Here is a 15,991-nt window from a genome sequence, read left to right as displayed (position 1 = left end):
GATAATTTATTTCTATTTTTAGTAGAGACGGGGTCTCGGCTCAGGCTGGTCTTGAACTCCTGACCTCGAGCGATCCACCCGCCTCGGCCTCCCAGAGGGCTAGGATTACAGGCGTGAGCCACCGCGCCCGGCCAACAAATATTTAAACAGCTATGCAGGCACTATTCTAGGCAATGAACAAACAAACAAAAAGCCCACCCTTGCAGAGTTTACAGGTCGGCAAGGGGAGAAAGATAAAAAACAATAAACATAATAAATAAATGATATAGTATATTAGAGGGTTATACACAGTATGGGGAAAATATTTATCAGCACATTTTATTTCCAAGTCTTTATACTGTAACTATACTGTCCTATGCTGGAAGAAGAGAAAGGGAGGGTACACGTAAGATACACACATCACTCAGAAAGCCCCATGCTCTCAGCAGTTCTAAACAGGGGCAGAACTACTCCTTAGAATACATTGTGTAAATCTGGGGAAGTGACTTTGGCTGTCACAGTGACAACAGGTGCTACTGATACCTAGTGGGCAAGGACTAAAGCTGTTAGATGAACTGGGACCATGGGCGGGCACACATCCCACAACTTTCCACTATCCAATCGTAAGCAAAAAACCCATTCATAATTACCGAGCCTAGAATCTAACTCCATTTTACACATAAACACAAAATATGTTTTGTACCATTTTAATGTATAATCAATCTTCCAAGAATGTAACTCCCATATGAATGAAGAAAAGGCTGTACTTTGTCTTGTTAGGAACTTCACTAAAAGTCTTTAATTATAGAAAGTCACATAAAAATACCATTTAAACAACCACTACAACATGCCTTTATCAGTCTGCAGTGTAGCTGTCACATTCACAGCCAAACTACATACATTTGCAAACATATCACTAATTTATTACTTCTTTTGGTATAGTAGAACCTAAATATGCATTTAAATGATATAAATTAGTGTCCTGTCTTTCTCCTTTATTACAGCTGGGGCATTATGCCAACTTTTAAAAAGTTACATGTGAGGACAGTTAACTTATCTATGAATTTCATTTCAGCATAGCCAAGGAAGTGCCACAAAATATCTATTGTAAGAGGGTGTGAGTCTGATAGAGTTGGAAACCATTAACTGAAACAACTCTTAATGTTTCAGTCAACTAGGAGCCCCAGAACCTCTTTCCTATCCCCAAAATAATGTGAAACCTAAATTTGCTTTTCTACTACCTCTAAAATCATCAGTCCAAAAAGTACTACCTTTTAGCACTGTGACAATTTACTAAAACGCCAAATAAGTGCACTGCTCAGATCAGTCACAAATTCGCAATGGCTCATTTTATAGCCCAGGGACATTCAATGTTATTAGTACTTGTCCCTAGAACTGCCACAATCCAGAATATCAGACACCAATACTTTGAAAGCAGCACATTACTAAACTGTGCCTTAATTTCAAATCACATGCGCATCTTCCTCTTTGTTCTGGTTGTGTTTTCATGAAATCATCAAAGACACAAAATCTTAAGTACTATTTCACTGCTACCTAAAGAGTCCTGGTGATGTATATTATATAATATTTCTCTGCCAGAGAGTTAATTTCACTATTAGACAAACTAATTGCTAGACAATTCTTTCCTAATTTTGATGGGAAAAAATCTGCCTCCGTTTGGAACAAGACAAAAAAGGATATTATCATCAACAAAGATCTTTTACTTGCAGAAAGCTATCATGCCCTTCCTATGTATTCCAAAATTCTTACTTGCCTCTGAAAGGAGAAAAAATTAGAAGAAAACACCCAAGTACAATTTGAAATCCAAGATTTGGATATGAATTTGTTGTTTTGTTTTTGTTTGCTTTAATTTTGTTTTCCTCTTTGTATTCTAGTAAACTCTGGCCCCATTAGTACTTGATCAGACTTAAACATTCAAACATCCAACTTTTAGATTTCTCATGTATTATTTTTGCAACTATTTTTATCCTTAAAGTTTTTTTCATGGGATTCATTCTTTGGTATTTCTAAAGAGTCATTGCAACCTCCCTCCCAGATTAAAACTCTGCTTTATTGTAGCCTCTAGTAACTTTGGAAAATTTCTAAAATGCTACTTCACAGTTCAGCTGGTCTCCATCAGTGTAGAATGTAATATACGTATGGCAGTTGAGATTTCTAGAATTTAATCTGCTTTAATTTCACAAACACAATCATTAAAATTTTAATGATTTTAAAATTTTAAAATTTAATCTACTTGTGTAGTATAAAAGGCAAGCCTGACCTCTCAGTAAATAAAGACTGAAAACCAGATTTTTACATGTCAAGAGAATTTATTAAATATAAATAGTAAACTAAGCAGTGCTTATAAAATTGAAAAGAAAATTCTAAAATACAGGTCTGTGCACACAATTTTGTTTTTAAAAAGTGGGAGTTTGGAGAGCTAACTCTGATACTTTATAAGACAGCAGCCAAGTCAGCCTCTCCAGTGCCCAGTTTTCCCTAATAAAAAAATAAGAATGAATTAAAGATTGTCTGGAAGTTTCTTCCAGGCAAGATTTCATAATTTTACACTCAAAGGGTTTCTTTTTGTTTGTTTATTTGTTTTCATAACAGAAAAGCCAGAGCACAGATAGATTAAACGGAATATGAAGGGTAGCCTTTACTTTTTCTGGAGTACGGTTTTTTTTGTTTGTTTTGTTTTGTTTTTTTAGATGGGGTCTCACTATGCTGCCCAGCTGGCCTCAAACCCAAAAGCAATCCTCCCACCTCAGCCTCTGGAGTAGCTGGGACTATAGGCATGCACCACTGCACCCAGCTCTGTAGTGAGTTTTTAATGTAATAATATATTCTTATTGCCCCTGTAAACCATTAACAATTGGTATAAATATGCTTTGGTGGTTGTAAGAACTGAAAGCAATTTAGTATTGATGCTTCTAGTCAAGTACTATGATGTTTACTCTTTTTAAGTATGGTACAAGTCACAAAAACCTGTCTGAGTCTAGATGATCTTTACCATTTCTTTCTCACTATTTAATTCTATTCATTTACTCTTTGGCCAGTGACTCATGCCTGTAATCCTAGCACTTTGTGAGGCTGAGGTGGGAAGATTGCTTGAGGCCAGGAGTTGGAAAACAGCTTGAGCAACATAGTGAGACCCTGTCCCTACAAAAATAGAAAAATCAGCCTGGCATAGTGGTGCATACCTGTAGTCCCAGGTACGAGGGAGGGTCAGGCACGAGCGTCATTTGAGCCGAGGAGTCTGAGATTGCACTGAGTTACTATGACACTACTGCAGTCTAGCCCAGGCAACAGAGCGAGACCCTGTCTCAAGAAACAAAACAAAAAACAAACAAACAAAAAAAAAAACCTCTTCAATGTAGGTGAGAATGCCTTAACTGAGGGCCAGGAAGAGATCCCTCTAGATAAATGATCTAAGATCTCAGGGTGCAAAATATCATAATCTGGAAGTCCAAGGGAGCAAAAACCATCATTGGGGAGCACGTACAAAGTGGTAAGGGTTGTGAAGAGTTTTACAAAGACTGAGATATTCTCTGGATTGGTTGAGGTTCATTTAGATGCCTTCCAAGATGATAAATGGCTCAGGAAATCCACTAGAATGCATTCAAATGCCTACTTCTCAATCTTGACAAAACAACAAAGTGAGGCTACACAGACGTGAGTGCGCTGTTGTCCTGGACCATTAGAGTAGTTTAAATTATTACTCAAGGTTGCAATCATGTAATGACTTAGAGATCCTGGGTGCTATCTTTCATGGTACACCTCAGAAATAGTATTATCCAGACAGGCCAGCTGTCTTCCAGATTAAAAAAAATAAAGGGGCCTTACTGGCTTCAGATTCTTACAGACAGTAAAACCCTTGCCTTGGAGCTATCCATGGTGCTTGACTCAGACTCAGGCCATCACTTTCAGCAGTTGGTGCATTAGCTTTTCCTGTTATAGTACCACTCAGGATCAGTCTGACCTGCCATCCACATTGTGGCCTGTGACAATCATAGCAATATCATGGCCAATACCTATATTATAAATATGCTAGAGAATGTTAACTCTTTCTACTTTTCCTGTGCCCAGACCCACAACTGCCTTACATTGATCTAGACTGGATCTCCAGCTAACCCAGCCCTGCACCCCTGCCCTGCATCCCAGGCCTGCTACATCAACTGCTATGCAAAGTCCTTTCTGTGGACACAGTACATCTTGTGGGAGATCACTGGCACACTCTGGGCAAAAAAAAAATCACAGCTCTTCAGAACCAAGTCCCACACATAATATCGTACCGGAGTTTTAAAACCTTATTGTTATAATCTTTACCATTCCAAAATTATTTAAAATGACTTTTAAATTTTGCTGTATGTTTTTTGACTGACATTAGAACAACTAAAGGAGTTAACTCAAGATTGACTTGTGGGTTTCAGGGAATCCACCAACCCCTTGAAATTATGTGACTCTTTAGGCATATGCATGTTTTTCTGGGAAAGAGGGTGTTGAGATTCTTATCCTTAAAAGATTAAGAATCACTGATCAATATGCTGATGACTCCCAAATAATGATTACTATGCCAAATTTAAGCACTCAACTTTTATATCCATCTGCCTATTGGACATTTCTAAGTGGGTGTCTGGAAAACACCTCAAACTCAGCATGTCCAAAATGAAACTCATTTGTCCCTTATTCCCCTAACATATGCCTGTCCTAACTGTCACCATCTCAGTAGATGATAACACCTGGACAAAAAGGTATAAACCCTGGGAATCATGCTTGATCACGATGATCATGACTCTTTCCTTAGCTCCCTCATCCCATCAATCACCATTCAGAACTTTCTGAAAGGCTAACAAATTCTTAAAAACACCCAAGGCAAAAGAAGCATGTGTTCTATAATCATTTTCCAGGTGGTAAAGTCCTCCAAATATTAATAGATCTCATGGGCTGGAAATTCTTCCCACTAGACCACAACTTTTTATTTCTAATATAAAGCATAACATGGTCTCATTCCCCCTCGGCCAATACCTGTATTATAAATATGATAGAGAATGTTAACTCTTTATTCTTCTGACATTATGGAATGTGTCAAAATGATTTTCCTTCATCAAAATGACAAGTGGGGAGGACTGTTTCTGCAAAACTGCTCTTATTTGGAATATCTTTAATTTTTATCTAAACAATCCCAGGGATCACAGCATAACCGTTCAGTGAAGGCAGCTGTTCTCCAATTCCGAGAAGGCAACAGGAATTTTTTTTGTCAAACAGTACCGTATCTTTACCCAGAAGTCAACATGACAGATGGTACTGCAAAACAATTGCCAAATCAGAAATTGAAAACATGCAAGTCAGAATCACTGACATTCCTGGCCCATGGCACTAAGTATTTTAAACTTTAATGAGAATTGAAGGTGACAGGAAGGCTAGGTTTCTGATTCTTGACAGAGTATAAAAGACATCCTGAGCACTTGCCGTCTGAATTCAGATAGCAATCTCTCCTTAAAGACACAGTGAGATGTCCAGAAACATACAATTAGCACCTCCCATTTTTCACACACTGCCACCAAAGATGAGAAAGTTCATGTGGATAGATTCTTTTAGGATAACCTACTGACATACCCTGTGCTTATTGGTGCTTTTTAAACCAATGGAAAACTTTAAAATGTGCTGTACAAATTTTATTTTGCATTTATTACTAAAAACCAGGGGAAGCCAAATTTATGTTTATAGGATAGTTTAACTTCACAGAAATTTTTTTTCTAATTACTGTCAGTTGTTCATGTAAGAGAGCAAATCAATAAACAGCTATAGGCAAGGCCAACAAAATGCTTATATCTGTCAAGAACAGAACAAAACCAAGGAACATCCAAACTTGGAATACCCTATACAATTCTAACAATTGCTGTCAAAAAAAAAAAAAAAAAAAAAAAGCATGACACTGGGAAAAGATTGTAAAGGAGGCAACTGAAATCAACAAGTATCTCAGCTGTCTATAACAGCCTACAAAGTGATTCAAATGCATTTTATTACCTTGCCTCTCTCAAACCATTACAAAGTGACCAAAGTAAAATGCAATCATCCTCTTAATGGGGTCTTTCATGAAGCATAAATTTTCATTTTGATAAAGTCCAATTTATCAATTTTTTAATAGGTCATGCTTTCAGTGTTATGTCTAAGAATTCTCCAACAAAAATCAAGGTTCCACAAATTTTCTCCTGTTTTATTCTAAAAGTTTTACTTTATGTTTTGGGATAAAAATCTATGCTCCATCTTGAGTTACTTTTTGGATAAGGTGGAGATCAAGGTTCACTTTTTAACCCATGGTTAAGAGGACGAAAAGACAAGTTACAGATTGGGAGAAAATATTTGCAAACACCTGACAAAGGACTCATATCTAAAACATATAAAGGGCTTTCAAACTCCAATAGTCAAAAAGCAAACAGTCCAATTAGAAGTGGACAAAAGAACATGAAGGAATATTTCACCAAGGAGGATATATGGATGGCAAATAAACAATGAAAAGATTTTCAACATTACTAATCATTAGGGAAATGCAAATTAAGACCATAATAAGATATCACTCACACCTATTGGAACAGCTAAAAGTAAAAAAATAGTATCAAATGCTACTGAGGATACAGAGAAATCGGACCTCTCATACATTACTGGTAGGAATGTAAAATGGTACAGCCACTCTAGAAAAGTTTGTCAGTTTCTTTTAAAACTAAACATACATTTACCACATGATCCAGCAACTGCATCTTGGGTATTTAGCTCAGAGATGTGAAAAGTTACATCCACACAAACCTATACATGATTCTTCATGGTGGGTTATAACAGCTAAAAACAGGAAACAAAAATGCCCAATAGATGAATGGTTAAGCTGTGGTACATCCATACCATGAAACATTACTTAGCAATAAAAAGGAATAAACTATTGATACACGTAACAACTTGGATGGATCTCAAGAGCATTATGCTGAACGACAAAACCAATCTCAAAGTCACTATATGATTCCATATATGTAACATTACAGAAAGTGACGAAATTATAGAGACAATTGCAGGGGTTAGGTATAGTGGGAACAGGAGTTGGGGAGGTAGATGCGACCATATGACTATAAAGAGGTAGCTTGAGGGAGATTTTTGTAGTAATGGAATAATCATATATCTTGACAGTGGTGGTGGTTACACAAATATACACATGTGATAAAATGATACAGAAATACATACACAGTTATACCAATATCAATTTCCTGGTTTTGCTACTATACTATAACTACATAAGATGTAACCAATAGAGGAAACTGGGTGAAGTGTACACAAGGACTGCTCTGTATTACCTTTGCAACTTCCTGTGAATCTATAATTATTTAAACATAAAAAATGTTTTAAAATGCAATCAATGTAAAATAATCCAGAAGTGTGAAAAACATGGGAGAAATTTATAAATTTGTTGAAAAGGGTGAAGTTGTAATGCTAAATGCAAACCAAAGAGGAGTGGTCATGGTTCAGTCTAGAAAGAGAGAGAGCCAGAGAGTTTTTCCAACTCCCTAAAATAGATAGCTCAATCAAACATTTATTGAGCATTTAGTACTTACAAGATACAGTGTTATAGGTAATAGTGGAATAAAAAAAAGGAGCTGGCATGGTGCTCATGCCTGAAATCCCAGCTACATGGGAGGCTGAGATGGGAGGAGCACTTTAGGCCAGGAGTTTGAGACCACGCTGGGCAATGCAGCAAGATCCTGTCTCTAAAATATAATAATAATTTAAAAAAAACGGTCAAGCACTTACCTCTGAATTAATTTACTCTCTAAGAAGATAAGATGGAATAATTACTAAAGGCCTCAAGGCCTCTGCAAAAGCAGTTCCCTTTGCCTGGAATGCTCTTCTACTGTCACTTTTTCTAGTTAGTTCTTACTCATCCTTGAACTCTCAGCTCAGTGTCATTTCTTCAAGGAAACACTCCCTAGCTCTTCTCATTGCCCTCTATATTAGATCAGTTTTCTCTATTATGTGTTTGAACAGCACCCTATATATTTCATTCATAATACTAATCATCATGCACAAACAACTGTGTGATTATCTGATGTCTATTTTCCCCATTAGGCTAAAACCTCCAAAAGGATAAACATAAGTCTGTATAGCTTACCACTGTATTCCCAAACATAATTCCATGCCTGGCAAATGACAGAAGCTCAAAAAATATGTATGGAATATATACATACAAAGCTATAATTCATATGTACAGAGTCTGAAAGAACCCAATACCACTTCAACCTGAGAAAGCCAATTTATATGGAATAGAGGGTTCACGTAGAAGATAAACAATCCTAAAGCCAAAGCTGAATAGGAACCTGCGCCTTTGGCAATAGGAGCCCACTAAAGAACTGAAACAGGAGAGCAGCCGTCCCAAGTGTTCTTTAGGAAAATTAATGTAGAAATGGATTTGAAATAAGAGGATAAGACACTAGAGGCAGTAAAAATACTTAAGTACATTGTGGTGGTGCAGGCACAAAACTATAAGGTCCTGAATGAGAGTGGAAATGGGAACAGAAAGATGTGAGAAACACTAAGAATAAAGAAGCAACAGGTCTTAACTGATTAGATGTAGAGGGGCATGAAAGGAGTAACAGTCGAAGATGATTCAAGAGGTTTAACAGTGAGTGAGCAGTGAAAGATAAATACTATTAACAGAAACTGCATGTCATGATTAAGTCCTCTTAGGAGAAGGAATGTGCTCTGTTGGAAGTGATAGGTGACATCCGTACAACTTAAGATATGAGACGTGATGCAGAAAGAAAAGACAGGGCTGGCAATGCAGATGTGTGAATTGATCAGTTAAAGTTAGGAGAGTGAATGAGATCTCTCAGGGAGAAGGTATAAAGGGCCTTAGATGGAAATCCTTTAAAACAATTTGAATTCCTCCTTGCTCAAATTATGTTTATCAAGCTATATGTCATCCAGACTATGAGTGTCTTGAAGGCATTTCTGATTTCATCCTTGCATTCCCTAAAGCTGTGGTCCCCAACTCCCAGATTCGTTACTAATCCATGGCCTGTTAGGAAATGGGCAGCGCATCACCACCTGAGCTCCTCACCGCACCCTCCCATCCCCAGTCCGTGGAAAAATTGTCTTCCATGAAACTGGTCCCTGGTGCCAAAAAGGTTGGAGACTGCTGTCCTAAAGCATAAAATACAGGCTTTCGTACGTAATTGGTCCACAGTAAGTAACTTACTAAAGGAATCAACCACTCAAGATAATTTCTGATTAATATTCCCTATGAAAAGTGGTGCCCTGGGTAGTACTTTGAAAGTTACAGGCTTCACTTTAAATTAGTAAAATCGGCGAGTTTAAACAGCTTACTTAAATCACTTATCCGAAGCTCTGATTTCCCAAGGCTCTAGGACTAAAGATTTAACAGACCAGACCTTGGGACTGTGAAAACCTTTAAAAAGTAAGCCCCCAATGAGACTACGGCTAAGGCAAATCCTAACCAGAAGAAGGAAATACTCTTCAAGAAGTTTTTGAATAAAACAAGCAGAATATATTATTTACTGAGGAAGTGAAATAAATGAAATTTTTCAATCGCATGCACTATACAAGTGGACAGTGTACAAAAAGTAAGAAATTTCAGGTAAACTGAATAACTGAAATCTAAACGAGATAATTAAAGAGGAACTGAGAACAACTGAGACATATACTTTTTAAAAAAAAACATAATGAGGGAAAAGTCATTGGCTTGCACTCCCAAAAACCTTCCTGGGTATATTATATATTACAGTCAGAGGTGCAGTAATGGGCTAATCTGATTCAATACTTAGGTGAACAGTATTTCCCCAGTTGCAGTCTAAAAGGAAAAAGAACTGCTAACATGGATCAGGGCACAAGCTTACGGACAGCTTCCCAAAATTGAATTATTATTGTAGTATTAACTTAAGGCTTTTCAAGGGTGCAATCTGCCACATAGTTCTAATGGTGAATCATAAGCAAATGTCCTAGGTGCTTTCAGATAGGTGAATGTGTTTGTATGAGAAGTCAGGTAAGAGAAGAGAAACGGTTGGAGTTACAAGACTAGAGAACCCAACAAATCATCTATACTCCAATTACTCTCTCAGTATCGAACTGGCTTCCAGAAGTCAAAAAGATGGTCAGTCTTTGCCTGCTTGTTACCAACAACAGCAAATAAACCATTGGTAAACTGACCATTCTCAGAGTCGGACAGCTCGAATGTGCTGCAAAATCCTTCGAAGTTATCTCCCCGTAACTTTCATTCCCGGTCCTGGTTCAAGAGCAACACAGTAAAAGGTAAAAATCGTCTTTTTTTTTATATATATATAAGTTAAAAAAAAACCGGTATTACTTCCTGGCACATCAATACGTTCCCTTCTTTCAACAACAGAGAAAACTCACTTTTCCCCTTCCCTTCAGTGTTTGACTCCCCTTAAAGAAAAAATATCAGGCACAGGGACTATATAGTTCCTTTGGATTCAGAGCCGCGACCTCCTGAGCAGAGCGAAGAAAAGGGACTTAAATAATCGCACACACTAGGAAGAGTTGCGGCTGATATAAAATCTCCATTGCCAAGAAGCTCCCGCCGGTGCCCGGGTGCTGAGACGCGATAGAAGCCACACAGACCTGGCGGCTGAGGAAGTGGGGGCCCAAACGCCTGCACCTCTTCTTGCCAAAGCCCCGGAGAGCGGAGTGAGCGCTCGTTCCCAGGCCGGCGGCGCGCTCGGCCCGGAGAGGAGGCACCGCTAAGACCAAAGCCCAGTGAAACGCTTGGCAAAGCCCAAGCCGCGCTGCCGGGCTGGCAGCCGGTACGCCCAGCCACCCCGCCTGCCGGACGCCATCCTGGGAACCCGCACCCGTGGGAGCTCCCGGAGTTGGAGACGTCTCTGGCTCGGCTGGGGTCCCGTCTATCCCACCCGTCCACCCGCCCTCACTCCCTGGCCCCAGGCTGAGCCGGAGGCCACCACCGGGGCTGGTGCCCAGGAAGCACACCGCGCTTGAGGGAATGTCGCGGACCGGGCTGCGGCTCCCCGGCGGGCGGACTGACGGCCGCGGCGGGTCACTCACCGAGAGGACGCTCATGCGGATTGGGGTCTCCAACAGGCACGCCATCTTGAGCCTTCCCACCCGGCTGCTGCCGGCGCCGGCGCGGGGGCCGGCACTTTCGACAGCCAACTATCGGGCCAACGCAGGCACCTCGGCAGCGAGTCAGCCAGGTAGACGAGAACGGCCCACTCTCTGGACGCCACTCAAGTACAGGACAGGCCCACAGAAAGGAAAGCAAAGAGCCACCGCGCCAGAGGCCGTCTTACGAATCGTCCCCTCAGAAACGGCAGCTACTCTCAGCCTGGGTTAGAGGTGGGCGCGGGCGGCGGTTTCCGCATGCGCAAAGAAGGATCTGCCGCAGGTGGGGCCTCAGAGGCGGAGTCTCGCGCTGGCGCTATGAGCTCCACTGAGCGATAAATTTCAGTTTATGGGTTCGCGTATTCGCATTCCGAAAAACGAGTACGTGGAGTCACGTATATAGTTTGAGGTTCACTTTCACATTCATTACCTCACTCTGTCTTTGCACTAAACTGCATCATCCTCATTTCATAGGTGGAGAAACTGTGATCTCAGAACCAGATCTTCTGCCACCAATAAGAATAATTGTTTCACGATCCAACGCAGAAGTGTGACCTGCTTTAGTGTTGTGTGCTCGACCCATTTATTCTGGTGTTGTGTTAAGAATAGGTACTCTAGAGCCTGAATGCCGGGGTTTCATCCTTGCTACTTCACTTTATCAGCTACATTACCTCGGGCAAATTGGCCTCCATCTGTTTGTTTATCTGTAAAATAAGGGTTAAGGAGGACAGAGGAGTCAATAAACCTAAAGCGCTCAGAACGAGCCTTCCTTTGACTTGGTTGACAGGTTTCACCTTCGTACTGCTCAAAACCACTAAGGTTTTCACAGTGTGGTTGCAATGAGCCTGTTCTATTACTTGTCTTCCATTTCTATAGCCACTCCCTAATTCAGGCTGCTATAACCTTTCCCCTGGACTACAGCAATAGCCTTCCAACTGGTCTTGTAGCTGATAGCCTCTCCTTCATTTTGCTCCTCAATGGTTTCCTGTCTTCCCCAGTACTTGGTTTCCAAACTTATTGTAGCGTTTATCACCCTTGCTTATGGATCTGTGTTCCTTAACAAACACTGAGTTCCTGGAAGGCAGGAATTTTATTTTAGACATTACTTCTGCCATAACACTATTTCCCAAACTTCAGTATGTACATACTGCCTACACGATTTTTGCCAATCTATCCCCAGGTGTTATTATTGATTCAATATTTTTCTTTAAAGCCAATTTCAACTCATTTAAAAATTCTGGCCTCGCACAATATTTTGGGAGGCCAAGGCAGGAGGATCACTTAAGGCCAGGAGTTCAAGACCAGCCTGGGCAACATAGTGAGACCCCATTTCTACAAAAATTTTAAAAATTAGCTGGGCACGGTGGTGCACACCTGTAGTCCCAGCTACTCAGGAGGCTGAGGCAGGATTGCTTGAGCCCATGAGTTTGAGGCTACAGTGATCTATGATCATGTCACTGCACTCCAGCCTGGGTGACAGAGTGAGAGCCTGTCTCTAAATAAATAAATAGATAAATAAATCAAAATTTTAGCCTCATCTTAAACCATAATATTCTGTGAAATCAACTTTGTTGTGCTCCTTATTTTTATTATAGTACACATTAATGTACATAACTACAAAAAGTCTAAATGTCCATCCATGTACCACCTAAAATCACAGCAAGTACTGTATACTGCAAAGGAGCAGACTATAACTGTTGCACATAGTATACATAGGTTTCAAATGAATTTTCAATTGACGTTTGTCTAATATAGCTGTATTTCATCCACACTCCATCCATTAGCTCAAGCAATATATCCTCCAGGAAATTCCTCCCCCAAGTATGGGTTAGGTGACCCCTCGCCCCATGTGTTCATGCATCACTTTGTTCTTGCCACTAACATATTCTCTGCAACGTTATATTGTAATTGTAGGGTGGTTTTTTTTTTGGTAATTGTTTACTTGTTTGTTTCTTCATTATACACTTCAGGGTAGACATTAGGAATTTTATCTTCTAGGTCTTTTATATCAGTGCCTAGTATAGTCACTTAGTAAATATTTGTTGAATGAATTTTTGGTTTAGTTTGAGTCTGGGACAAAGATTTGTGTGCAGGTAGTTTACGTGGAAAGTGCTTCCAAGGAAAAAGAATTGATGGGTCAGGGAGAGTGAGAAAAGAAAGAAAAAGTCAATATAAGTGTCTATTGTAGAGGCCACCGTTTATTCCTCGAGCACTTCTGCGAAACATACAGAATGCCTTCTTGGATTATCCATCTTGAAACTAGAGAATTTGTCCACCACTCCCACCCTGTATTGGTTGAGGGTTTCCTAAAGGCTGTTAATTCCCTGCCCTTCTAGATGGTATTTGTGCACAGAACAGAGAGGGCTTCCTTAATCTGATGTAGAAAACAGAGTGTGGTAGAATATAGGCAGCATAAATTTGAGCTTGCACAGAACTGTCACTGCAGTTGTGGCTGAAATCAGAGCAGAGGGGAGCTAGGCAATGTGCCTCTAGACATCCAACATCTCTGCTACCCAGGCTTTACTGATTTATTTCCAGAAGATTGACATGGCCATTTTACAGGAAGGAAACATTGAATACCTAACTTCTAAGTTTGAAGATTAGGAATCTTGCTTCTAGTTCAACTTTTGCCGCTAAATAACTTTAGGTACACTCTTCCAATCAAAGTAATGAGTAGAAATTGGTGGATAAAAGGAAATTTTGATTTAGCCTCCATGTAACAAAGTAACAGTTAAATTTGATGCTGTGTTGAATAGGGAAATGTCCCTGCAAACAGAAATGAAATTTCTCCCTGTCCTCCCATGGCTCTTAGAGCACTATGAATTTTTGAAAAAAATAATTACAACAAAGTTTGAGTTTAATGAAGAAAAACAGAAATGCAAAACAAGAAGTAAGTAGCCAGAAAGAAATCTGAAAAATATTTATAAATATCTGTGTAGAACTTCCCAGGATGAGAAACAAAGCCAATTTTTAAAAATAGAGACGTATCTATACAAAAATAGGAAAGCTTAAAGCATAGAAAGATAGGTATAAATCAAAAACTGAATGGTCCCAAAAGGAATTTAGAAGAATTTCTTTAAAGATTTGAAAGCAGAGGAGATACTGTAAATAAACAAAAAGAGAAAATGGACTAACAGTGGTATAGAGGAGATACAGTGCAGTTCAGCAGCTTTACTTGTGCATGCATGCACTGAACTAGGGTTTCAAAGTGGAATAAATACAGGGTTCCTGCTTTCACCAGACACGAATAAAAGTGAGAGTGTGAGAGGTTCAATAATTTGCTTAAGGTTCCTCGGGGAGCAAGAGGCTGAATTAATTTGGGCACAGGTTTCTCTGGTTTCGAAATTCTTTCCAGAGCTCCTACAGTCCTCTGGGACCTGAGAGGATTCTCCCAGATGAGACCGCTAAGCATTCACCTAAGCATCCAGCCAATTACAGGAAGTCTACAAAGGCTTTGCAATGGGAAATGATGTATCAGTAATTCATCAGGTCCACAGAGGGTGTGAAATACGTATATGCACAAAGTAGAAGTAGTGAGATGTTTAAAAAGTCTTTTATTACAAACCACAGCAAAAAAAAAAAAAGAAAGAAAGAAAATGCTGTTTTTAAAATTGTATTACTGCTATGGTATAATTCCAACTTACAAATGTAGAAGAAACGATGAAAGAAATGTTACCACTTGACAACCTTTTGAGGTATAATTAGGCAAGAATCATAAATGCATTTTTACCAATTCGTTGAACTAATTTAAATAGGGTATTTACATAGTCTCAAAGCTCTCCATAGGATACCAATGATAGTGGAGAAACTTGGTAAACATCACTTTATTCAAGTAATTATAATTAGTATCCCCAGTAAGGGGATAAATAAACACTATGATATGATTCACTGAGAAGGACACAACATCACTTCTGTGGTATTTCTGGCAAAAATACATAAGTGTAATCATGAGGAAACATTAGATAAACCCTAACTGAGGGACGGTCTACAAAATAACACACATATGAACATACGCCCTTCAAAAATATCATGAAAGACAAAAACTGAGGAATTGTTTCAGATTAAAGGAGACTAAAGCAATATGACAACTAATTGCAATTTGTGATCTAGGATTGAATCTTGGACAAGGAAAAACCTTTTTTTTTCTTTTACTAAAAAGGACATCAGTGGGACAGTTGGCAAAATTTGAATGAAGTCTGTGGATGAGGTACATTGTTAGTGTCTTGATTTTGATACTATGTTGATACTATACTACTATTGTCATGAAGAGAATGCCCTTGTTCTTAGGAAATATACAGTGAAGAATTTAAGTGTAAAAAGTTGAATTACTGTGGATTAAGCAATTTTTTTTCCTTTAATAATGAAAAAGGAACTCATTTAAAAAATAAAAAAAGAGTACCTAGCCAAGAATCTTGGAAATTCATTCATTTGAATCCATACACACACACATATATACACATACATACATATTGGGTACCTATATGTGCCAGACACTGTGCCCAGGAGTGGGAATGCAATTATGAACAAGACAGATATATTCCTTATTCTCACAGAGTTTCAGGCAAGAGGTGGAGACAAATGAACAAATCATTAGATTGCGGGGTGATAAGTGAGAGGGTGTGGGGCCATAGTCGGAGGGTGTGGGGCCACGGGAACGCATAGGAGGGAAACCTCACTAGGACTGAGGTCACAGGAAGTCCTCAGAGTGGAGCTGACACCCAAGCTCTGACCTGAAGTATGAACAGGAACAAAGCAGGCAAAGCCCTGTGTGTTATTCCACACAGAGCCTGGCTTGTCCATAAACATTTGTCTAATCGAACAATTAAGATACCACTTCTCTGGATTTAGATGTGGTAACACTGGCAGATCTTCC

General features: G+C 39.3%; 1 protein-coding gene across 5 annotated transcripts in view; it reads right to left on the bottom strand.

The window, feature by feature from the left end:
* The window catches only part of ARMC8 (armadillo repeat containing 8), a 104,409-nt gene extending 93,011 nt beyond the window's left edge, over positions 1-11,398 (bottom strand). For 2 of the 5 annotated variants that reach the window (XM_045539147.1, XM_045539148.1), the window contains exon 1: positions 11,062-11,361. In XM_045539147.1, the coding sequence (XP_045395103.1) occupies positions 11,062-11,106 (45 nt within the window). In that variant the 5' untranslated portion in view covers positions 11,107-11,361. Of the gene's footprint in view, positions 1-10,188; positions 10,265-11,061 lie in introns of those variants that run through there. The other 3 variants (XM_045539144.1, XM_045539146.1, XM_045539145.1) reach the window with 3 other exon arrangements.
* Between the last annotated feature and the right edge of the window lie 4,593 nt (positions 11,399-15,991).

The sequence above is a fragment of the Lemur catta genome, chromosome 1 (assembly GCF_020740605.2).
Source record: "Lemur catta isolate mLemCat1 chromosome 1, mLemCat1.pri, whole genome shotgun sequence".
Taxonomy (NCBI): Eukaryota; Metazoa; Chordata; class Mammalia; order Primates; family Lemuridae; genus Lemur; species Lemur catta.
This window is presented reverse-complemented; position numbering and strand designations above follow the sequence as displayed.